Source organism: Typopeltis vanoorti, chromosome 5, assembly GCF_054136105.1.
Source record: "Typopeltis vanoorti isolate ZY-2024b chromosome 5, IOZ_Tvanoo_1.0, whole genome shotgun sequence".
Classification (NCBI taxonomy): Eukaryota; Metazoa; Arthropoda; class Arachnida; order Uropygi; family Thelyphonidae; genus Typopeltis; species Typopeltis vanoorti.
Genome location: NC_143553.1, coordinates 104,650,144 through 104,675,704, shown reverse-complemented (window position 1 = coordinate 104,675,704; position 25,561 = coordinate 104,650,144). Strand labels below are relative to the sequence as shown.

Here is a 25,561-nt window from a genome sequence, read left to right as displayed (position 1 = left end):
GCTGTTTTGTCAGATTTGAAGTGAACATGTGTTATCCACATTTCAACCTTGTTATCCACATTGCTTGTTGTTTATTGATTTTTATTATTGAAGGTTTTCCTCCTTCAATCAAGGCTCAGTATATCTTCAGACATCCTAAGTGATATTTGGAAAAAGTGTCGTGAGTTAACCCCAGTATTTATTTATATATTTTTCGGAAACGTTTTTTAATAATGGAAAAGTGACTTAGAACTAGGACTTTGAAAAGAAAAGCAAGTGAAGAAAGCAAGTGATGCTAACCCTAATTGTGATACACGTGTTGTAATGGAGAGTAAATCTGATACTATTAAAGTAGAAGAAACAAGCAATGCAAAGAAAAAATACAGTAGGAAATATAACAGTTCATATTTGGCATTCGGGTTTACTTGGTGTGGAGATGAAAGTGAACAGAAACCTCAATGTGTTTTGTGTTATGAAGCGTTGTTGAACGAGTGCATGAAACCTGCGAAACTCTGACGACATTTAGAAACTAAACATTATGATGTGAAAAACAAGCCAATTGAATTTTTTCAGCGATGCTTAGGGACATTAAATCATGGGAAAGATATAGTTTCGGCCATGGGTTCCATTAATAGCAAGGCACTGGAAGTATCCTATCTCTTAACTGTGCCCATAGCAAAAACAGGGAAATCTCATTCTATCGGAGAAAATTTCCACAGCTACAAAAGATGTGGTAAAAACTATGTTTTTGGCAACAAGTTACTAAACGATGTTGATCTGATTCCTTTTTTGAAATGACACTGTCGGTTGCAGAATTCATGATATGGCAGGCGACGTAGAATCTCAGTTAATCGAAAGATTTAAGAAGAGCCATTATTATGCGTTACAAATAGATGAGACTACTGATGTTACAAATGATGTGCAATTAATATGCTACGTAAGATATGCGAATGATAACAACATTCATGATATTTTGTTTTGTAAAACTTTGCCATCCCGAACAACTGGAGAAGAAATATTTCACATTCTCAATAATTATATAATACACAAAGGGATCCAGTAGGAAAAATGTATAGGCTTCTGTTCGTATGGAGCTCGCGCCCTTACAGGCAGGCATAGTGGGGTTGTTTCTATGGTCAAGGAAGTAGCTCCGGATATGAATTGGATACATTGTTTCATACATAGGGAAGCATTAGCCTCGAAAGAAATGCCACCAGGATTTAAAACTGTGCTATATAACGCTGTAAAGCTAGTTAATTTTATTAAAGCTCGACCGTTAAATAACAGGTTATTTTCAATATTCTGCAATGAAACAGGCAGTGAATATATACAACTTTTGCTTCATTCTGAAATTCACTGGCTTTCCAGGGGCAAAGTACTAACAAGGTTATTTCAATTAAGGCACGAAGTTTTATTATTTGTAAATGAACGTAATTCTGATTTTGCATCACTCCTTGTTGACGAAGCATTGTTATCAACACTATCCTATCTTTCAGATATTTTTTCGAAATTAAATGAACTAACTCTCTCCTTCAGGGAAATTTTTTAACTGTTCTTGATGCCTACGACAAAACGGAAACGGAATTTTGAAACATATTTTCCGAATAACTTTTATAAGAAATTTCGGTGTGTTCACGATCCATTTCAGGCTTGTAGTCACGAGAACGACCTTTTGTATCGAAAAGAGAACAGTTAACTGAGATTTCAAATGACAGTGGACTTAAAATGCAATTCCGTGATCTTGGGTTGGCTCGATTTTGGATCTTGTCTTCAGTGAGATGTGAATTTCCTGAATTATCTGAAGCATTGAAAATCGTCATGCAGTTTTCTACAACCTATCTTTGTGAGAAAGGATTTTCATCGCTCCTTCAAATAAAAACAAAATACAGAAATCGTCTTAGAGTGTGTGTGCCAATTCTCGACTGAAGTTGACCAATATTAAGCCAGATATCCAGCAACTCTGCAAGGGCTGAGAAGCTGAACCATCTCATTAAAAGTAAGTAGTAACATAATTATATCATATTATTTATTCATTTAATAAAAATTAAAACTTTGTTCAATGATGATACACTTTTAATTGTTTACTTCCAATTTAATTAATTATGTTTTGATATGTATTCAAAACATCCTTTAAGATTTATTATGTTATAAATGGCGCAGTTTTTCCAAAATGTTGGTAATTCCTACCTATGTAGGTTTTAAAAAAAATTACAAAAAGTCAAAACAATGTATAGGAAAATAAATTAAAAATAAAATTTTAATTCCAACATTCTAAAATGCTATTTTTCTTGCTTTTCTGTTCGTAAAATCGTCAATGACATTGTCGACGTCTATATCATCACTCAGTTGCTGTTTTATACAGTATGGCAAGATTTCTTAAAAGCCGAAAAAGTGCCGCCCAGGGTGGATCTTCCCCCCCCCCCCCCATGTAACTTAGCGGTCCATAGAACTGTTTTAGGCATTTTGCTGGTCCTTGGACTTAGAAAGGTAGAGAAACGCTGACTTAAACAAAATATGAAATGATGATGATGATGGTGGTACAACATGACATAATTTCATGCCGGCTGGGGCGTAGCCGGGTTAAACAAGCCCCCCCCCCCCCCACATTTTTAATATGATATTGCCATTGATGCCATCTGTTCATGCCTCTAATCTTTCTCAGGACTCTCATATCTGTAGTCTCTAGTCTTTGGTCAAGTGTTTTATTTCTGACCCAGCTCTCAGATTCATAAGTTATATCTGGTTTGAACACTGTCTTGTATACAGCTAATTTAGTATTCCGACTAATTTCTCTCTTATTCCATAAAAATTTATCCAATTGACTTCCTACCATACCAGCTTTGTTCATTCTGTTGTCTATTTCCATATTTAATTTAAGTTATTCAAAATGTTACAATTATATGGTATGGTGTTATATCAAGCAATACTTAGTCTTTATTTGAGTTGTAAGTCAGCAGTTAGAATTGAAGGAAGTACAGGAAGATGGTTTAATGTTAAATCTGGTGTCAGACAAGGATGTACATTATCCCATCTGTTATTCACTATCTATATGGATCACATTATGAAGGAAAGTGGTATTAAACCTGATATCAAAACTGGAGATGTTAATGTCAGCTCTTTGTATTTTGCGGATGATGTTACACTTCTAAATAAATCCTCTGCAAGATTCTCTGACTAAATTGAATAACTGTTGTAATAGATATGGTATGAAGGTCAGCAATAAGAAGACAAAGACAATGAAAATAGGCAGAATCATTGAAAATGTCAACTGCATTGTGAATGGAGAACCTATAGAACAAGTAAAACATTTCAGCTCCTTAGGCAAAATTTTTAGTGAAGATGGTAAATTAAATATGGAAATAGACAACAGAATCAACAAAGCTGGTATGGTAGGGAGTCAACTGAATAAATTTATATGGCATAAGAGAGAAATTAGTTAAAACACTAAATTATCTGTATACAAGACAGTGTTTAAATCAATTTCAACTTATGGATCTGAGGGCTGAGTCAGAAGTAAAACTTGACCAAAGACTAGAGACTGCAGATATGAGAGTCCTGAGAAAGATTAGGGGGGCACGAACAGATGGCATCAATGGTAATATCATATTAAACAATTAGGATATTAGGAAAGAACTTGACATCATCAGCATCCAGGAATGCATTAGCAGAGATAATCTCAGGTAGTATGGTCATTTAAACAGAATGGCATGGAAAGATTAGCAAAACAAATGTTCTCTGCCAGGTTGGCAGAAAAAAATCCAGCATCTTCAGTGCACAAATTACATCCGCAACAAGCAAAAAACCTGAAAAGCTCAACTAGATACCAAAAATATGCTTCTTCTCCCCTTCCTTCCTCAATAGTTCTACCAAGAGGAAGATCAAGATATCGGTGGATTGATACGGTAAAAAGTGCCTAAGAAGATAGAAATATAAGATTTGATAACGTTGATGTGTTGACAGGTAACAGACTGATTTGGAGGAAAATTGTAGATAGGAAGTTAGTAATGATGTAAGTTTTTCATGTAGTACTATCATATCCTGTACACCCCTTGAGGGTATATGGCAGGAATTTGATGATGATGAAGTATAAAAATCATCAAAATCTAAAATGTATAAATATTTATCTACCTGCATAGTTCAGAAATTGAGTTTTTTTTTTCTCTCTCTCTCTCCATCTGAATTTGGGCTCATATTTATGTGAAAACATGGTATTAATAATGATCACTCTAATGTTCTACACATAAATCCAGCACTACTGGATTACGTTCTGGGTGCACAATATTTCCATTCTTATTCATAATCCCCATGCATCCCATTATGAAGAAAAGTGGTTCAAGTTGTCAAGCAGCTATTCTGTACATGTACAGATATAGGCTTAGATGTTGGTTATTAATAATTGTGTTTCATTGTATAAACAACACGAAGAGAGAGGGGGAAAAAAAATACATATGTATATATATATATATATATAAAATTTATTGAACTTACTAACATTGTGCTGGTTTTCTACCCAGCATTTTCAGAGCACAAATTACCACTGCAACAAGCACAAAACCTGAAAAGCTCAACTAGATACCAGAAATATGCTTCTTCTCCTTCTTCTTCCCTTTCTTCCTCAAGATGGGCTTTTCTCCACATAGATAAGAGCCTCCACTGTTCTCTGTCTAAAGCAAGCTCTTTCATATACCAACAGCTTTGAAAGTCCAATGCAGTTCTAAGGACTTTATACCATGCTAATCTTGGTCTTCCCCTGGAACTGTTTGAGTGCACTATCCTCCATAGTGCACTCAAATACCAGGCAAGGAAGTCTGTTCAGTTCCATTCATACAATGTTACCAAACCAATGACCAATGGAGATGCTTTTTAACTGTGTTAAGAATTGTTGAGTTAGGGTTTCAGAAAAGGGAGGTCTTGCATAGACTCTGCATTTACGTTAAAATTATTAATTGAAAAACACAGAAACACACATAGCTTTTATAGATTACACCAAAGCATTTGATAAAATTATCAGAGAAAAACTATGGGAAATCCTAGAAGAATATGAAACACCAAACCAACTCTTTAGAGCCTTATATAATATATATCAAGATAATATCTGTGAAGTACAATAATTCAACATCAAGCTGGAAACCAATAAATCGAGAAGTACGTCAGAGTTGCCCTCTCTCACCAATTTTATTTAATATATACATAGATAAAATCATAAAAGAATGGAAGATAACTAATGAAGGAGGATTCAAGATAAACCGTAACACCAGATTAGCTACTCTTCTTTTTGCTGATGACCAAATAATCCTTGGAAATAATGAAGATGAACTACAAAAATCATTATGGAGTCTAAATAATCTGATAAAAACATATGGTATGGAAATATCAACCGACAAAACAAAAGTCATGGCCGTCAAAGGTGCTAATCCAATAAGAAGCAAAATAGTAATAAACAACAAAATAATAGAGCAAGTAAATACATTCAAATATTTAGGTTGCACAATGTCATATGAAAATGAAGCTGATATAGAACCAAAGATATCAAACTTTTTAAAAGTAACAGGCATTATAAATAAAATTTTTAAACCCAATTATGTACAAAAACACACATGAATAAGAATCTACAATATAGCTAAACCAACCTTACTTTATGGCAGTGAGATATGGACATAAAAAAAGCAAATGAAAGAAGAATTGAATCATCCGAAATGAAATTTCTGTGCAGAACTGAAGGAGTCACAATAATGGACAAAATGAAAAGCAGCGAAATCAGAAAAAAACTTGGAATTAGAACCTCTCTAAATGAAACAGTTATTTGCTATAGAGAAAAATGGAAAGAACACATACTAAGAATGAATAGAAGCAGAATACCTAAACAAATTCTAAATTACCACCCAAAAGGTACTCGATGCAGAGGAAGACCCTTAAAAAGATGGAATTGAGTCCGGAACAAGCCACTTGGCCTATAAGCCTGGAAAGGAAGAAGAGTTAGGGATGTAAAAATCTCGCAGCACTTGTGCATTAGTCTTATGTTCTGTCCAATGATGTCTTTTGATTTTCCTGAAGCATTTCATTTCAAAACCCAAATAGTTTCCTCTCTGCTTCTTTTTTTTAAGGTCCAAGTTTATGCCCTGTGGAGAGCTGTTGGTAGTATTATACTTTGGTATAATTTTATTTTTAGAGTTGTAGGAATTTTGTTGTCTTTCCAAATTTTAATAAGTTTATTCATCATTGACGAATAAACTTATTCGTCAATGATGAATCATCTTTGGAGAGTGCGTTTTATTGTTGCTATGTCATTTAAATTTGAAGTCAAATATGTTTCTAGGTAATGAAAACCATTAACTTGTTCTACAATTTCCTGATTAAGCGTTATCTGTATATTTTCTGAGTATCTTCTAATTTTCATTATCTTTCTAAAATTCGTAAATATCGGATTAAGGTGCAAAGTTCAAATGGCTAAATCCATGGCTGGCCCTGACCTGGCATTAGTGAGGTTATGAACAATCTGCCAATAATCTTACCAATGATGGTGTATAGCCGGCGAAGGTTGGTCGATTGGTAGAGCCTCTGCTACTAATGGCTCAGTTAAGTATGTTTGAGCGCGGTTAGTAGTTGGAAGGGGACCAATCGTTCGATGCTGTCGGCACACTCTCCCTCGATGAGTCTTTGGACTCCCTGGAGGTGTCAAAATAATAATAATAATAATAATAATACTGGACTGTGTAATTATAAACATATAGTGGCGAGTATGGCTAGTAGTCTAATGCATGAATTGAATGCCTTTAGGTTCTTAATGTGGGATGATGACTGAATGCCTCCAAGTCAGAATCCCACCTAGCCACTGCAACAATACCATCTGTGCCTCGTGAATTGAAAGGCAGTGCTAGTCAGAGTTTGTACTGTTATGGTGCAATCACTATGGCAATGAGACCACTAGAATGGAAGCATCAAGGTAGCTTGAGATTATGTGGCTGCTGCTTCCTATGCCGCACCATTTAGGTGTGATGTGTGAACACCTAATGGTCTACAGATGACATGCCTAGAAGAGTAGCCACTATACTGCTATCTATTGAGATAGTAGTATAGTGGCTGCTAGTTTATCCATCCTCTGATTGGATGAATAAACTAAAAAAAAACTAAAAAACAAGCAATAATAGTTAACAACTCTAGTGAAAATATTTGAATATTATGCAATTGCTATCAATCTGGCTGCTCGTTAGTGGATTGTTGTATACTGCTGGTAGATCCAAGCATGTCATGATGAATTAGTGAAGACCAAACTTGTAGTGTCGAGTGTATGTAAACTCATCTATTATTTTTTGTTACAATGTAGAGGTTGTTTCTATCCTAACAAGGCTACTCTGTATAATTCAGATGGGTGAGCAGAAAGTTAAATTTCAGATAATCTGATTGGAGCTCTCTAAACTACCTATCTTTTAAAATGGATAAAAACTAAATAGCTAGAATTACCGAGAAAGTTCCTTAGTACAAGATAAGATTTATGGAAGTCCACTTGAGGAGAGGCTAAGAAAAACTGGATGAGAAATACCCAATCCAAATAAAATAAGGGTTGCAAAGATAAGATTTTTCACTTTAAGATAATAAGGGATTTCAAGAATAAGTTTTGAGCTCTGGGGAAAAAAAAAAAAAAACATGACAAGGTATCAAAAGAAAAGGCATTCAAAACACACAGTTATTGGGGTAAAAGGGATATTATAAAACATGTACAGATATATAGCTTATTACAAGTATGGACCTAAATCAGCACTTAGATAATGGTTTGACATAAAATCAGATGTAAGACAAGAATGCACACTATCTTCAATCTATTCATAATCTACGCAGATTCCATTATGAAGGAAAGTGTCATTAAACTTGATATCAAATTTGGAGATATTCAACTCAGCTCTTTACTTTATGCAGATGTCATACTCTTGAAGCATTGTCTTCAAGATTCTTGAGCTAAATTAAATAGATGCTATAAGAAGTATGAGAATCAGCAATAAAAAGGGAACAAATATGAAAAGAAAACACACTCGCATTCACAGTGCAGAAGCTAAAAAACAAACAAACAAATAAAATGTTTATCTGTTATTTAGGAAGAATTTTTAGTCAACATCATCAAATTCCTGCCATGTACCCTCAAGGGGTATACAGGATATGATAGAACTACATGAAAAAAATTACATCATTACTACGTTCCTATCCACAATTTTCCTCCAAATCAGTCTGTTACTTGTCAAGACTCCAAACATTATCAGATCTTATATTTCTATCATCTAAGGTACTATGTACCGTATCAATCCACCTATATCTTGGTCTTCCTCTGGGTTGTTTTCCTGCCAACCTGGCAGAGAACACTTGTTTTACTATTCTTTCTTCACCCATTCTGTTTAAGTGACCATACCACCTGAGATTAGCTCTGCTAACGTATTCCTGGATACTGATAATGTCAAGTTCTTTCCTAATATCCTCGTTTTTAATATGATATTGCCATTGATGCCATCTGTTCATGCCTCTAATCTTTCTCAGGACTCTCATATCTGCAGTCTCTAGTCTTTGGTCAAGTGTTTTACTTCTGACCCAGCTCTGATCCATAAGTTAAAACTGGTTTGAACACTGTCTTGTATACAGCTAATTTAGTATTCCGACTAATTTCTCTCTTATTCCATATGAATTTATTCAATTGACTTCACACCATACAAGCTTTGCTGATTCTGTTGTCTATTTCCATATTTAATTTACCATCTTCACTAAAAATCGTGCCTAAGTAGTGGAAATGTTTTACTTGTTCCACAGGTTCTCCATTCACAACACAGTTAACATTTTCAATGATTCTGCCTATTTTCATTGTCTTTGTCTTTTTATTGCTGACCTTCATACCATATCTGTTACAACAGTTATTCAATTTAGTCAGAGAATCTTGCAGACTTCTAGCGGATTTATTTAGTAGTATACATCGTCTGCATAAAGCAAAGAGCTGATATTAACATCTCCAATTTTGATATCATGTTTAACCACTTTCCTTCATAATGTGATCCATATAAATAATGAATAACAGAGGGGATAATGTACATCCTTGTCTCACATCAGATTTAACATTAAACCATCTTCCTATACTTCCTTCAATTCTAACTGCTGACTTACAACTCAAATAAAGACTAAGTATTGCTTGATATAATGCCCCATTGATACCATATAACTGTAGCGTATTGAATAGCTTCTCTCTTGGCACCTTGTCATATGCCTTTTCCAAATCGACAAAACTTAAATACAGATCTTTGTTATATTTCCATGCTTTCTCCACTATTTGTTGTAAAGTGAAGATCTGATCCTGACAGCCTCTATTTGGCCTGAATCCAGCTTGTTCTTCACCAAGCTTTTTTCCCACAATTCTTCTCAACCTGGCAAGATCTATGCAAGTATACTTGTTTCTCAAGTATACTTGCATAGATCTTGCCAGGAACACTTAGTAGAGAAATACCTCTGTAATTCTCACATTCAGTTTTAGTTTTTTAGAATTTTTAGTGAAGACTGCAATTCAATATGCAAATAGAGAAGAGAATAAGCAAGGTTGCTATGTCAGGCGAAACAAATAAATTTATATGAAATATGAGAGTAATTAACTTAAACACACCAGCAACATACAAAATGATCAAATCAGTTATAATTGAAGGATCTTAGAGTTAGGTTAGAAATATAAGAGTTGATCAAACGCCAGACACCACAAATAGAGTTCTGAGAAAAATTAAGGAAGTGAACAAATGGCATCAATACCAGCATGATATTAAAAATTAAAATATTAGAAAGGAGCCTGACATCAAGAATATGTGAGCGGAGCTAATGATATGGTTAATTAAACAGAATGGAAGGAAAAAAGTTAGCAAAAACGGTGTTTGATGCTAGTATAGCAGGTAAAGGATTCAGAGGGAGATCAAGATTTAACTGGATTGATGAAGAGCCTTAGAAGTCTAAAATGAAGATCTAAGGATAAATAAAGTCCTGACAAATAACAGACGAATGTTGAGGAAAACTATTGACAGCACAGTATCCTACACATCACTTGAAAACAAATGTCAGGAATATGATGATTCCATAGATGACAAATCTAATGTTATGAAATCAAAACATTTATAGAAGTCAAGTATTTGTTCATCAAGCAGAAAACCAAGCATTTAGCATACAGCAAACACGAAGACTAAAACAAGATCGAGTGCCATGTTGTAAAGGAACAGCAACTGTATTTTCTCTTCAAAGATCAAACAAATTTCAAACAAACCATTTAATACATTCACATAAATGCCTTCAAGAATGGTTCACACTTCAAAAAATTAGAAGTTCTACCATACCATGTTTACCTTTCTTGTGTATTGTACCTACTCCAAACTTCATCTAGTTGTTTTGATTCCCAAATTCTGCAGTTATCACCTTTGCCATTAACAAGTAATATGCAAAAACGTGACTCATTTTGGTCAATCAATACATTTAATTACATGTCATAAATCAATTCTATCTTCTGTAATCTTGAATATAGTGATATCTCATCTATTTCTTGCTTTTCTTGCCATGTTTGGAATCATCTAAATAACAATTCTTATTTTTAATTTGTAATTTTTGGAAAGGCAAAAATAAGAATGTCAAATTTCCAAAAACTTTGGGTAATTCTCGTAAAATTGAGCTGATAAAAGCATTTCCAGAAAATATATCTTATGTGAATCCCATCCTAAAAAGCTGTAAAACATATTCTTAAAATTCAGTGAGTGGGATAAGGATTTGAAAATTCAAGATCTCAAGTGGGTTATGGGCTAGATAATTCAAAAAATTGCTTTCAAAACCAAATATTAAATTTTTTTCAAGTCATTTCAGGCCTTTTAATAAGTAGAGCAGTGGTCTTGTGAGATTCACCTACCAGCTAAAGAAAATATGTGATCAAAAAAAATTCAACTACAGATACATAAACACACACACACACACACACACACACACACACACACACACACACACACACACACACACACACACACACACACACACACACACACAAAAAAAAAGCAGGAAATGCTAACAAAACGTTCAATATGTCAGTCATCCATAACTAGAAAGATTCTTACCTCACGGTCTTCATGTGGGGTTTGACCATCTAGACGACAGTAAGAATATCCTTTCCATATACAATAGTCTTCTAAAATATCTAACATCCGTGTCATCTGAGAAAAAATCAGAACCCTTGAGCCCTGTTCCTTAACTTTTGGAAGTAACTTGTCCAGAATTACCATTTTCCCACAATTATAAAACAAATGCTCATCTGTAGTATATGGTGGTCCTATATTAACCAAAAAAAAAAAAGAAAGATTTATTTGAAAAAGACATGTATACAGATAGTAAATGGTTGATATTTTCTTAATGAATGAATGATTATGGCTCCTGTCCATGAATACTCTAACACATTCAATTCATTTGCAAACAGAAACCATTCACCAATCTGAGATTTTACTAAGAGCATGTATGATCATTTCATAGTGACAATTCAGACATACTGTTAATTTATCTGTTTAAATAAAATCACAAATGCTTAATGATTCAAATGTACACTCTACTGTATTTGGGGGCACACACACACACACAGTTTTTGAAGTCTGGATTCTTATTACCTTGCTTCAACAAGCCATTTCAAGACCCCAGCAAGTGGGGGGGGGGGCAGTGGTCATACTTGGGGGAGTCTCACCTAAAGATCCATGACAATGCAGGATTTGAACCCACAGCTTGTTGTTTAGGAAGTGAATATGCTGACCACTCAACCAACCAGAATGTGCATTATATGCTAAAAAGCAAATTGCATAAAATCAGCAATCCTCCCAAATATTCATAGTCAAGACCAAAAATTTCACTTACAGAGAACAGGAGATGATAAATTACAAAATGTGTTTTTTACCAGGATGGCAGGAAAAAGACCCAGAGGAAGACCAAGATCTAGGTGGACTGATACAGTTAAAAGTGCCTTGGAAGATAGAAATATAAGGTTTGATAATATCGGAGTCTTGATAGATAGCAGATTAATATGGAGGAAAACTGTGGGTAGGAAGTTAGTAATGATGTAACTTTTTTATGTACTGCTACTTTGGAGAGGTTGGCATTCTGCTGAGATCAGAATTCAAGTACATGAAGATTATATAAGATTTCTGGAATCAGAAAGTTCAGGCTTTGCTTCTCATACCACTGGCAATAGACACAGAGTTCAATGGAATCAAACAAAGATGTTGCACTAGAAAAGGGTCAAATTTTTCCATTTCCTGAATCATGTGAAGTCCTATGCCAATGTCCTTATTTTAACTAAACAGACTGTATGCCTACCCCTAAGTTTTGGGAAGTAATTCCAATTAATTGTTTATAATTTTTTAAATTACATAACTATACCTATTTCCCAGGAACTTTAATAGAACTTTAATTCATTTTTAATCTGTGGGATATCCGAATTTTAACAGATATCCTACAGCTATTTAAAGTAATGGCGAAGGTCATCAACAGTCAATTTCTTTGACATCTAATAATCAGTTTAGCTAATCAGTGACTACCAGTACAGATGTTGTTAACCAAGATCCATAGCAGATATCATTACCTACATCAACCACCTCTGGATTTTTGTCATGGAAAAGTTTGGAGAAACTATGCCATTGCTCTTGACATTTCTAGGCACATGATAAAGTGTGACATGGAGACCTTCTGCCATATTATGGTCTGCCTTTCTCCATTTGTAATTGGACTGTTTGTTTACTCCTGAGCAATGTTCCATGTGAAATAGTGGAAAGTGTTCTCTCTTCAGATTTTCCTATTAATGCAGGTATTCTTCAAGGCTCTATTATTTCATCCACCTTCTTCCTGCTTTCAATTACCTCAAATCCTGTTTACAGTCTTGTCAATGACAGTACTCACCACTCATTCTATTCATATGCTACAATCTTGTGGTTGTCAAGTTTCAATATCATCTAAAGCAAGTGCCATAAACAGCAATCTCTACACTAACAAAGGGGTAGAGTTTGTTGCCTTAGTACAATATTTTGGGATGTCAGATTGTAGGCATTAGTAAGAACTGGCTATCAGAATCAAACATACTAACTGGAATCAAGTGTAAAGGGTGTAATATTTTTAGGAAGGATAGAGAGGATAGGAGAGGAGGGGGTGCATTGCTATTGATATCAGTTGACTTGGATCCAGTTAGAGATGAGATCAATGATTGTACTACTACTAACAGTATTTCATGTGGCAGTGAGTTTGATGCCATCTGGATACATTTTATGATAGTCTGTGAGGTGAAATCTAACAAGATCAATTACAATATTACAATTACATAGTGGGAGTGTTGTTATAGAGCTGGTGGATCAGTTGCTAGTGATGAAGAAATGCATCACCAAATAGAAAAGATGAGAGCGAAAAGAGTAATCATAATGGGAGACTTTAATTATCCAAATATTGATTGAGCAGCAGTAGAATCTCATGAAAAGAATGAAAATGTATTTATTGAGCTGTTGAGGGACAACTTCTTCAAGCAGCATGTGACAGAAGGAATTCGAGGTCAAAGAGTGTTAGATTTGATTATAGTGTCAGATGATGTTTCAGTTAAAGAAGTAACTATTCTACCTCCGGATGGTGACAGTGATCATGCGGTACTCACTTGGGAAGTGACTAAGTTTATGTTCCATTCAGAAAAGGTTACACGCTGAACGACGAAGCAGGAAATTATGACCAACTGAGGGGTATACATTGTTCAGTGGAATGGAATCGGTTGCTGGATAGGAAGAATATTGACAGTTCAGGGGAGCATTTAAACATTACTTAAATGATGCAATATCAGAATGTGTCCTGAGGGTTCGAAGAATAACTAGGATAGGAGTCAAATGGATGTGTGTAATCTTATTAAGCAAGAGATTCATAAGAAAAGGACGATGTGGAAAAAATACCACGTGCATAAGAATGATGTCTGTTATGGAAAATGCTGGATGAAGAAACTTAGGTGTATGAGGACAAGGTATTAGAGCTGTTGAACAAACTGAATAAGAATTCAGCAATAGGGACTGATGAGATATCAGCATAAGTGCTAAAAGAGCATTCAGCTGAACTGGCCATTCCTTTGACCAGCCATTTTAATGAGTCTCAGAAAAGGGAAGATTCCGCAGGAATGGAAAGAATGCATGGTAATTCTATTGCACAAGGGTGGTGCAAAGACCAATGTATCCAACTATTGCCAATTAGTATCTCAGGAGTGGTTATAAAGATTTTGAAAAAATTGGTTAGGGCCCGCATTCAGAAATGGGTTGACAGTGAATCTCTACTTTGCAATGAGAAACATGGGTTTACTAAAGGAAGGTCATGTATATTTTATAAAATGTGAGCAACTTGCTCACATTTTATAAAAATATTACCACTGAACTAGACAAGAGGAATCGATACACCATGATACTTTTGGATTTTGCTAAGGCTTTTGACAGAATACAACATGGCAAACTGTTGCATAAATGGGAGAATATGGGTTTGGGTTAAAGAATATTAGCATGGATAAGAGGATGGCTGACTGACAGATATCAGATATCTGGAGTACAGTCTTTTCTGCTCCATCTCCACACTTCCCTGATGATGACCAACCTACGATATTGAGGTCCATTCCTGCCCTTCAAATATACCAGCCTGTCTCCATCCAGGAGATCAAAGCAGCTCTTCCATCCAATTTCTCAACCTCCGGACCTGATGGCTTTCCTGCGGCTAGGCTTCGGAAGGTGCCATTGAAGATTCTTCAAGACTTATTGGACATTCTCCTTTCCAGTAAAGCAATATCACCATACCTACACGCTTCAAGGACTATCTTCATTCCGAAGAAAGAAACTTCAAGCCGTGCATCAGGCTTATTACCATCTCCCCTGTGATACTCAGACTATCATAAAATCTTAGTCAAACAACTTCAGCAATATATACAGCATGATTATAGACAGAGTTTTGTCCCTTTGGACGGCTGTGCTGAGAATATATATATTCTTTCTTCTCTTCGATTCCTGCCGCTGCCTTAAGCCTCTATACATGGCGTTGCTGGACCTCTAAAAGGCCATTGTTAGCACTTCCCCTTCTTGCTCTCCTTCGAGCACTATCTATTGCTGGATGTCCAGAACCCTTCCTTTCCAATGTTATCGAGCTATACTTGGGTAGCTCCATCACTATCACTACATGGTCCTGTGCGACTTCTATTCCCGAAGTGCGGGGTGTTCGCCAGAGTCATCCTCTATCTTCCCAATTCTTTAACTGCATCATAGATGAGTTTCTTCACTCTCTTCCGAGCCATATAGGCTATAAATACTTTTTCTAGTATTTTTAGTATGTATTGAGAGGATCGGAAAAAGATCTAGCAACGACACTGGCATATCTTAGTATATATGGCATAGTGCTTTGTATATTAGCGTTTTCAGGCATGTGGGAACTGTATCTTTCAACCTGTAGAATTTGCCAGTTATTGTTCAGAATTTGTTTTATAGATGGTTTATGTGGCTCTTCCAGTTCATATCTGCATTGAAGTAATTCCAAGGTATTGTATTGTTTCAACCTGAGTGATGGTAGTGGATTTACTGTTCTGTGTGCTTTTTATGTTGAAGAGTGGATGCTGGATGGTTATATATATATATATATCAGTGGTGTTGCGTGCCCATTTTGGTTGGGTGTGCTGTCATGTGGGTTATGCAACCTGCGCTACAAATTTCACGTCGATTTGACTATATGCATGGGCATGCAGCCGCCAAAAATTTTCCTGGGGGGAGCTTGGAGACAAATAATTACATCATAATTTTTTATAATTATTGATGTAATTAAATAATTACATCAATAAATATATTTTAGCTTTTTTTTTATGTAATTATTTGTCGATGTAAACTATAAATACATTATTTTCATTTTGCATCGATTTTAATGATCTTTAATTCTTTGAAAAAAAAAAGTTATTCAGAATTAACTGTTTTTAGCACAATTTCATATATTAAAAAATTTACTAGCATATTTTATTAAAAATCAACTAATTAATTATTCAGTTTAAAAGCAAAAAAAAAATCATAAAACTAACAAGTAAAATAATATTAAATTACATACACTTACCTTTTAAAAGTGTATTTTTTTGTTTAAATTTGTTTCACTATACATTTACAATGCACCCTTCACTCTGTAACTCACTAGACACAGAAGGCAAACTAACCGGTCACTGTTCACAAATCAGAAAAAGATGAACTGAAAAAAGGAAGAAGTGTTTTATTGCTGCAATAAAACACGTGTTCTATGGCTACCATGCAACAGGCCAACCCATAATAAAATTTTAAGACAGACAAAACGTTCCCAGGGTTGAGGGTGTAAGATCACATATCTCAATCAATTTTATGATTATAATTTGTGGAATTTTTTAATCAATCCAAGATCTTCCAATCTGCATATTGGAAGATCTTGCCTTTGAGAGGTAGCTGGTTAATAGCGTGCATATAAATGTTGAATAGAGAGCTCCCTGTGGCACTCCACAGGTTACTAGTAGCTCTCTACTGTGGTTTGACCCGATACATGTGATCTGATTTCTATTTTGAAGGGTAGTTTTTAAACCACCTGTGCAGAGGCCCATCTATTCCAACATGCCTTAGCTTTTCTAATAAGGTTTGATGTGTGAGTGTGTCAAATCGATAAAGACTACCACGATAATTTTGTTTTCATCTAAGGAGGTATTAATTGCATCGTAAAATCTTCAAATAGAGATGTTGTTCCCTTATTTTTCTGAAAACCGTATTGTGCTTTAGGGGATAATATGAAATTTCTCTGTATATGTTGCGAGTTTCCTTAGTACAATCTGCTCCATAATATGATTGATAATTGGTAGTGTTGCAATGGGTCTGTAATTACTGATTAAATTTCTTTTTCCATGTTTGTGGTACAACATGACAAAATTTCATGCCGGCTGGGGCGTCGCCCGGTTAAACAAGGCCCCCGTTGTTTTCTCCAGGGAACCAGGGTGAACAGCGAAATCTTAACTACTGGAACAAATCTGAAAACAAACCCCAACTCAACATCACCAGAGTTAAAGATCGGTACTATCAACGTAAGAAGCCTGAATGGCAAAGAAATGGAGCTAGCTGAGGAATTAGATAAGTACCAGATCGACATAATAGGGGTGACTGAAACAAAAAAGACCAAAACTGGTGAGATCTTTCTGAGCAATAAATATAAAATGTTATATTCAGGCAATGACAAACAAGAAAAAGAAGGAGTAGCCATAGTATTCAACACAAAATATGATTCTAATCTTCTTGCATGGCAGGCAGTCTCAAGTAGAGTGATGTGGGCAAATATGAGAATGGGGAACTGGACAATTTGTGATTTATTTGTGCTTATGGTCCCACAGAAGGTTCTACTAAGGTAGAAGTGGAGGAATTTTTTGAGGCTTTGGAGAAAGCAACTGACACAATGAAAAAGGAAAAGTTGGTGATTGTTGGGGATCTAAATAGCAGAGTAGGAAATGATTGTGAAACATACAAAAATATTTTGGGAAAATTTGGAGAAAAGAGCAAAGCTAATAAAAATGGCAAATATCTGTTGGATTTCTGCTCAGGACATGGACTGGTTATTACTAACACCATGTTCCAACATAAAAATGTCCACAAATTCACATGGAGAGAAGAGGCTAGGAATAAGAAAAGTCTCATTGACTATGGTATTGTTGATAGTGATGTTTTCTCCCTGGTGCAGGACACCAGAGTGTACAGAGGATTTGAAATTGGAAGTGATCACTATTTAGTCTTGAGCAGGATAAAATTGAATTTCATATTGAAAAGAATAACATGTAAGAAAGTTTTAAAGCGAATAAAAGTTGAGCAGCTCTCAGATGTGAACTGTAGACTAAAATACAGAAAGATTATTGAAAAGAAAATGAAAGCGTTTGAGAACAGGAATCAAACCTTGGAGATTCAGTTGTAACCTCTAAAGAAAACATTGATTGATTCTGCCAGAGAGGCATGTGGTGAGGTTGTGTACAAGGATAAAAAAAAAAATCAGAACTCCCTGGTGGACACAGGAAGTTAAAGAAGCAGTGAAGGAATAGAAGAAAGCATATCAAAAGTTCCTGGCAAATAAGTCAGCTTTTACTCTTACAGAATACAGAGACAAATGTAAGAAAGCTAAACACTGTGTAAAACTAGCTAAACAAAAGTCATGGGAGGACTTTGGCAAGAATATAGAAAATAAATATCAAGAAGGTGGCAAAATATTCTGGAGGTTGTTGAAGAAGCTTAGGAATTGGAGGAAAGAGTGCTGTAAAAGGAGTTAGAGATGATAAAGGTGACAGGAGAAAAAGATATCCTTGAAGTATGGAGTAATTACTTTGAAAAACTGCTAAATGAAACAAGCAGTGATGACAGCACAGTGATAAAAAGCACTGACCAGGCATGCAGTCAGGAATACATATCCGTACTTGAAGTAGAAAAAGCCATCAAAGGCTTGAAATATGGAAAGGCAGCAGGAGTAGATGATATTCGACCAGAAATACTGAAGTATGGTGGTATAAAAGTCTTACAGTGGCTGCACTGCATAGTTCAGAAAGCCTGGACAGAGGGACGAATTCCCGATGATTGGAGTAGAGCTCTCATAGTACCCATATATAAAAAGAGAAATAAAACTGAATGTGAGAATTGCAGAGGTATTTCCCTACTGAGTGTTCCTGGCAAGATCTATGCAAGTATACTTGAGAAACGGTTGAGAAGAATTGTGGAAGAAAAGCTTGGTGAAGAACAAGCTGGATTCAGGCCAAATAGAGGCTGTCAGGATCAGATCTTCACTTTACGACAAATAGTCGAGAATGCATGGGAATATAACAAAGATCTGTATTTAAGTTTTGTCGATTTGGAAAAGGCAAATGACAAGGTGCCAAGAGAGAAGCTATTCAATATGCTGCAGTTATATGGTGTCAATGGGGCATTATATCAAGCAATACTTAGTCTTTATTTGAGTTGTAAGTCAGCAGTTAGAATTGAAGGAAGTACAGGAAGATGGTTTAATGTTAAATCTGGTGTGAGACAAGGATGTACATTATCCCCCTCTGTTATTCATTATCTATATGGGTCACATTATGAAGGAAAGTGGTATTAAACCTGATATCAAAATTGGAGATGTTAATGTCAGCTCTTTGCTTTATGCGGATGATGTTATACTTCTAAATAAATCCGCTACAAGTCTGCAAGATTCTCTGACTAAATTGAATAGCTGTTGTAATAGATATGGTATGAAGGTCAGCAATAAAAAGACAAAGACAATGAAAATAGGCAGAATCATTGAAAATATCAACTGTGTTTTGAATGGAGAACCTGTGGAACAAGTAAAACATTTCAGCTACCTAGGCACGATTTTTAGTGAAGATGGTAAATTAAATAAAGAAACAGACAACAGAATCAGCAAAGCTGGTATGGTGGGACGTCAATTGAATAAATTCATATGGAATAAGCGAGAAATTAGTCGGAACACTAAATTAGCTGTATACAAGACATTGTTCAAACCAGTTTTAACTTATGGATCTGAAAGCTGGGTCAGAAGTAATACACTTGACCAAAGACTAGAGACCGCAGATATGAGAGTCCTGAGAAAGATTAGAGGCGTGAACAGATGGCAATATCATATTAGAAATGAGGATATTAGGAAAGAACTTGACATTGTCAGCATCCAGGAATGCGTTAGCAGAGCCAATCTCAGGTGGTATGGTCACTTAAATAGAATGGGAGAGGAAAGATTAGCAAAACAAGTGTCCTCTGCCAGGTTGGCAGGAAAACGACCCAGAGGAAGACCAAGATATAGGTGGAGTGATACGGTACAGAGTGCCTTAGACGATAGAAATATAAGATCTGATAATGTTGGAGTCTTGACAAGTAACAGACTGATTTGGAGGAAAATTGTAGACAGGAAGTTAGTAATGATGTAATTTTTTCATGTAGTACTGTCATATCCTGTACACCCCTTGAGGGTACATGGCAGGAATTTGATGATGATGATGATGATGATGTATATGGGTGTGATTATGGCCATCTTTAACATATTTGGTATTTGTCCGGTTTTAAATATTTATTAATTTTAGTAGGATAGGGCCTAGGCTAGTTGCATGTTGCTTGATATCCTTAGGTCTTATACCATCGATTCCTGGGCTTTTGTTTGGTTTGATTTGTTGTATTATGGAGAGAAGTTCTGCTTCTTTTATGGTTGGGTACCATAATGTTCATTTTGCTTGTGATAATAATAATAATATATATAACTAAATAATAATAATAATAATAATAATAACAACAACAAGCAATGGAACATTAACAACTTGGTCACCTTTAATGCTTCAATGCCCCTTACCTTTGACAACGCTCAACAGTTAAGATCAGATCTTTCTACTCAGACTGACTCTTAATCCTAGTCTATCCTGGCATAATGATATAGCTTCTACAACATTCTCAGCTTCCAGAAATAAAAAGTTAAAAAAAAATCCATTCTTCTGTTTCTCTGTTAGCTTTGCTTCCAATAAGTTAATTTCAGGCTTAATCTTGTGCAATTTATTTGTCAGTGCTCATGCCATGATGACTGCCATTGGGTTATTAAGTTTTATCTTATAAACTGTCTGTATTGAGACTGACAAACAGTACTCAGAAAACATATGAGCTGCATCTGCAGTCACATTTCCCTTAATTCAATGTGGCTGGGAAGATCATCATCTAGAATAGGAGAAAGACTAAAATGACTCATCTGTAAAGAGTCCATTGGTGTCTTGTCTAATTTTTATGGATAGAACACCACTGAAAACATGCTCTACAATGAGCTGTGGATAAACAGAAGCAGACTACGGGCCTTTGGATATATAGGCATACTATATAGACACAGGCATCTTACTACAGTTTGTTGAGATATCTGTGTACCTGTAATTGAATGGAGACAAATTTCAAGCTGACCTGCCATGATGTGTTGATTATGTTTTGCTGTTATAATCTGTCAAAAATCTGTCTTCATGCACTGTGGTAGAGCAAGAGTGACCTCTTAACAAATGTCTGGAACGCATTCCATTGGTTTGAAATGCTGCCCAGAGCCTGGATACAACGCTATATGAGATTCCAAACTCTGGCAATATCAGTAATTCTGCAGCCTTCTTCAAGCTTTCCAATAATTCTTCCCCATGTGAAGTCATCTAGATGTCTTAAACACAACAAGATATTCAAGTTTGTGACTTTATTCCTTCATGAAAAGAGCTTTCTTCAAACACAATTTGCTTAACACAGCCTTTTATCCTGTTCAGTGCTACCATGTGACCCACTTTGCACATGATTCGAAAATATGAATGTACCACTTTCTACTCGAAATCATCACTTTAATCACTTTAATGTGTATTGGAGTGTGCAAGTGAAAAGAACACAGTGACTAGTAAGCAGGTGAATATGGCTATGGGAGGATTTTTGGAACAAGTTAGAGAAAAATTCCATGAGTAGCAGTCTTTCAGAAAGAAAGATGTTTCAAAAGTTATTTAACTGTTATGTTACAAAAGTAACTAGAATAACAGTTGTGGAAGAAATTTATGACCTTTCGAACTTCATAAATGAAGTTCCTCACAGAGAAAGAGAAATGTTTACTGGATATAACAGATACAGTGAATTAATTTTTTTAAGTGTTCAATCATTTTTCCTAGGGAATCCTTTGTACAGGAAGAGGGAAAAGATTCTGAATCTTTAAAATGAAAGTAGAAAGAATGTTTTATCATAATTTTTCTAGTTGGCATTTAATGGAGGAATGCTAAGCAGTGTTTGAAATCAAAGATTTTAATTTTCTAGTCTGAACTTTTTGTATATCTATGATATGAACAAGAAATGAACAGTTATTTTCTAGACTTATGTGTAAATAAAATGGTTTTTCAAGACAAGAAACTATTTTAGCTGAAGAGATAAAGAAACTGTTTCATTCAACTTTTTACTGGAAGCACAGATGAGTTAGAGAAAAACAGATGTTCTTTTTAGTTGGCATATTATAGGCCCAGATAAGATGTGATTAAAGTTCAGAATATTGTAAATTTCTTTAAATGTATTTCAGTATTATTAAACTGTTTTTCACTTTTGTATACTGAAGTGTGAAGACTCAATTTATTTATTTAATTATTGTTGAAGATGGAATTGAGAATAATACAGAATTATCATAGTAAAATAGACTAGGATCTTACTTTTGTGCTTAGATTTCAGTATTCTTGTTGAGAGGCTTATACGCTGGTTAGACATAATAACTAATATTTAAGGAATTGACAGCGTATACTGGAAATATAGATTAAATAAACTTTAATATACACTTTCCGATATTTCGGCGAACGTTACGTTGCCATCTTCTTGGGAACTTACTAAAAAGACACGTGCACACAAGTACTAATACAACAAATGAGACTGAGGCTAGGACGCTAGCGTTTTCCTAAAGTCCTGATGGTGCCCCCTGGCGGGCTATATTGGTAGTTCTTGGCCTTTGGGCTGAAGTTCTTTTGATAAAAGTTTCCCAAATTTGGGGCAGTTTCATGCATCCAAATTTGTTGAGGTTTGGCATGTTCCTAAGGGCCGAGGCTGATTCCATGAATAGTCTTTCATACTTGAACTTGCTGCGGTGTATTACTGTGGCTTTCTTCCATCTTATTCTGTGGCGAGTATCCAGAGCGTGGTCTGCAAGCCCAGAGTGGCTGTACTGGTGAAATCGGATGTAATCCTTGTGTTCTGAGATTCTGATATTTGCTGTCCTGCCTGTTTGGCCAAAGTAGGACAGTTTACAGCTGCAAGGGACCTGGTATACACCAGGTAAGTCTAGGGGAAGTGGTTGGTCTTTGGTGGAGCGGATAAAGGATGCCAGTTTTCTATGTGGTCTGTAACAAGTGGTCAAGTCATGTTTTTTTAAGATTTTATTGATTTTTTCTGAGGTGCCTCTGATGTAGGGAATAGTGATGGATTTAGAGTAATCTTTTTTGTGAGGGGGAGGGGGTGGTGGGTTGTGGATAACTGGGTTAAGTATTTTTTGGATTTTTTGGAGGGGGGTAGCCGTTGGCTGAGAAAGTGTCACGGATGTGATTTAGTTCAGAGGTTAGGGCTTGATCATTAGAACAGATTATTTTTGCCCTGTTGAATAATGTTTTAATAACTCCATATAATAACTCCATATTAGCTCTAATAACCCATTAGAGCTAATCCAAGCTAAATTTCCTCCCGATATCTCAGCCCTATTTCAGTTTACAATGAACTCAGGCTATTTCGTTTGGCAGGAAAAATTCTACAAACAGATAGAGGGGGACAACCATGGGTTCACCACTTTCCCCACCCTTGGCCAACTTTTTCATGGAGATGTTTGAAGAGAAAGCCTTAAACTCAGCCCCACAAAAACCTACCATATGGCTTCGCTATGTTGATGATGTTTTCGCTATTTGGCCACATGGCCCGGATTCACTCCTCTCCTTCCTAACACACTTGAACAACCAACACCCTAGAATCAAATTCACCCTGGAAAAAGAGGAAAACAATAACCTCCCCTTCCTAGACACACTAGTCACCCGGCAACCTGATGGAACCTTGGTTTTCTCAGTTTATAGAAAACCCACCCATACAGGCAGATACATTCACCAACAATCCCCCCCCCCCCCTCACAACAATATGGAGTTATTAAAACATTATTCAACAGGGCAAAAATAATCTGTTCTAATGATCAAGCCCTAACCTCTGAACTAAATCACATCCGTGACACTTTCTCAGCCAACGGCTACCCCCTCCAAAAAATACTTAACCCAGTTATCCACAACCCACCACCCCCCTCCCCCTCACAAAAAAGATTACTCTAAATCCATCACTATTCCCTACATCAGAGGCACCTCAGAAAAAATCAATAAAATCTTAAAAAAACATGACTTGACCACTTGTTACAGACCACATAGAAAACTGGCATCCTTTATCCGCTCCACCAAAGACCAACCACTTCCCCTAGACCTACCTGGTGTATACCAGGTCCCTTGCAGCTGTAAACTGTCCTACTTTGGCCAAACAGGCAGGACAGCAAATATCAGAATCTCAGAACACAAGGATTACATCCGATTTCACCAGTACAGCCACTCTGGGCTTGCAGACCACGCTCTGGATACTCGCCACAGAATAAGATGGAAGAAAGCCACAGTAATACACCGCAGCAAGTTCAAGTATGAAAGACTATTCATGGAATCAGCCTCGGCCCTTAGGAACATGCCAAACCTCAACAAATTTGGATGCATGAAACTGCTCCAAATTTGGGAAACTTTTATCAAAAGAACTTCAGCCCAAAGGCCAAGAACTACCAATATAGCCCGCCAGGGGGCACCATCAGGACTTTAGGAAAACGCTAGCGTCCTAGCCTCAGTCTCATTTGTTGTATTAGTACTTGTGTGCACGTGTCTTTTTAGTAAGTTCCCAAGAAGATGGCAACGTAACGTTCGCCGAAATATCGGAAAGTGTATATTAAAGTTTATTTAATCTATATTTCCAGTATACGCTGTCAATTCCTTAAATATTAGTTATTAAATTTCAGTATAGAAATATGATACACTGGCAGCATAATTTTTACAAAAGGTCTAATCGATGACAGGATTTAATGTTAAAACTATTCACAATACACTTTTTGTAGCAGTTTTCTTTTATGTACATATAAAAGCTGAACTGCATGCAACTCTGCTGTATAATTACTGCAATCGAGTGGGATCTGACTGGATATAATATGAAGTCAGGAAATACAGCAGCACAACCAACCATCAGTATAGATGGAAAGGAAATCAGAATGGTCTACTCTGTGTGAATTAAACAATTGCATGTGGGCAGATGATGGACTGTCAGACTTTCCACGGAGGAATGCTGTTATATTTGGTGCAGGTAATATCAAGATTCATGCTTGCATAATTCCTTTTACATGCATACCAAAAGGATGTATGGCAGTCTGATGTGTGTGTGTGAGATATTAAGCCACCCAAAGCAGTCAAAATATACTAGTTCATGTAGGATATGCTGGAAGAGAGACTATTTTTTTAGAGCATAGTTAAGAGACAACTGTTTCCATCTAAGTGATAAACTGATTCATTTGCTGCAACATAAAGACTGAGTGGGCGATGTGCGAAAAGCACCAATAGATGATGGATGGGATCAAACGATTGCAGGCTACTCTGCCTTGTGGTACAGACTTTAGAACAATAATCCATGCTCTGAACAAACGAAATTCAATACAAAAAGCATCGAATTTTCTCTTTGTTCATAAATGTGTGCAAGGAATGTAAGTTTTCTGTCAAAGATAAGTCCAAAGAACTTGGCCTCTGTTGCCTTCTCTCATCATCTGGATCCTGAGTTTAGACTCAGGATCCAGATGAAGAGTGTGTTTTCAGCAGAAGTGTACATAGACACTTTTTTTCTGCTGAAAACCAGAACCCATTATTAAGAGCCCATGGAGAGACATGGTTCAAATGCTTACTGAAGTGGTCTTTCAATTACCCTCACATTACAAGAGGACAGTAAATTGTGAAGACATCAATATATAGAGCATTGCTAAC

At 35.9% G+C, this 25,561-nt stretch overlaps 1 protein-coding gene across 1 annotated transcript in view; it reads right to left on the bottom strand.

Moving 5' to 3' along the window:
• Window positions 1-25,561, bottom strand: part of Iswi (nucleosome-remodeling ATPase imitation SWI) — a 365,763-nt gene that overhangs the window by 151,630 nt on the left and 188,572 nt on the right. Inside the window, exon 12 of the mRNA XM_090392651.1 lies at window positions 11,082-11,293. Within this exon, the coding sequence (XP_090248777.1) occupies window positions 11,082-11,293 (212 nt within the window). The remainder of the gene's footprint in view (window positions 1-11,081; window positions 11,294-25,561) is intronic.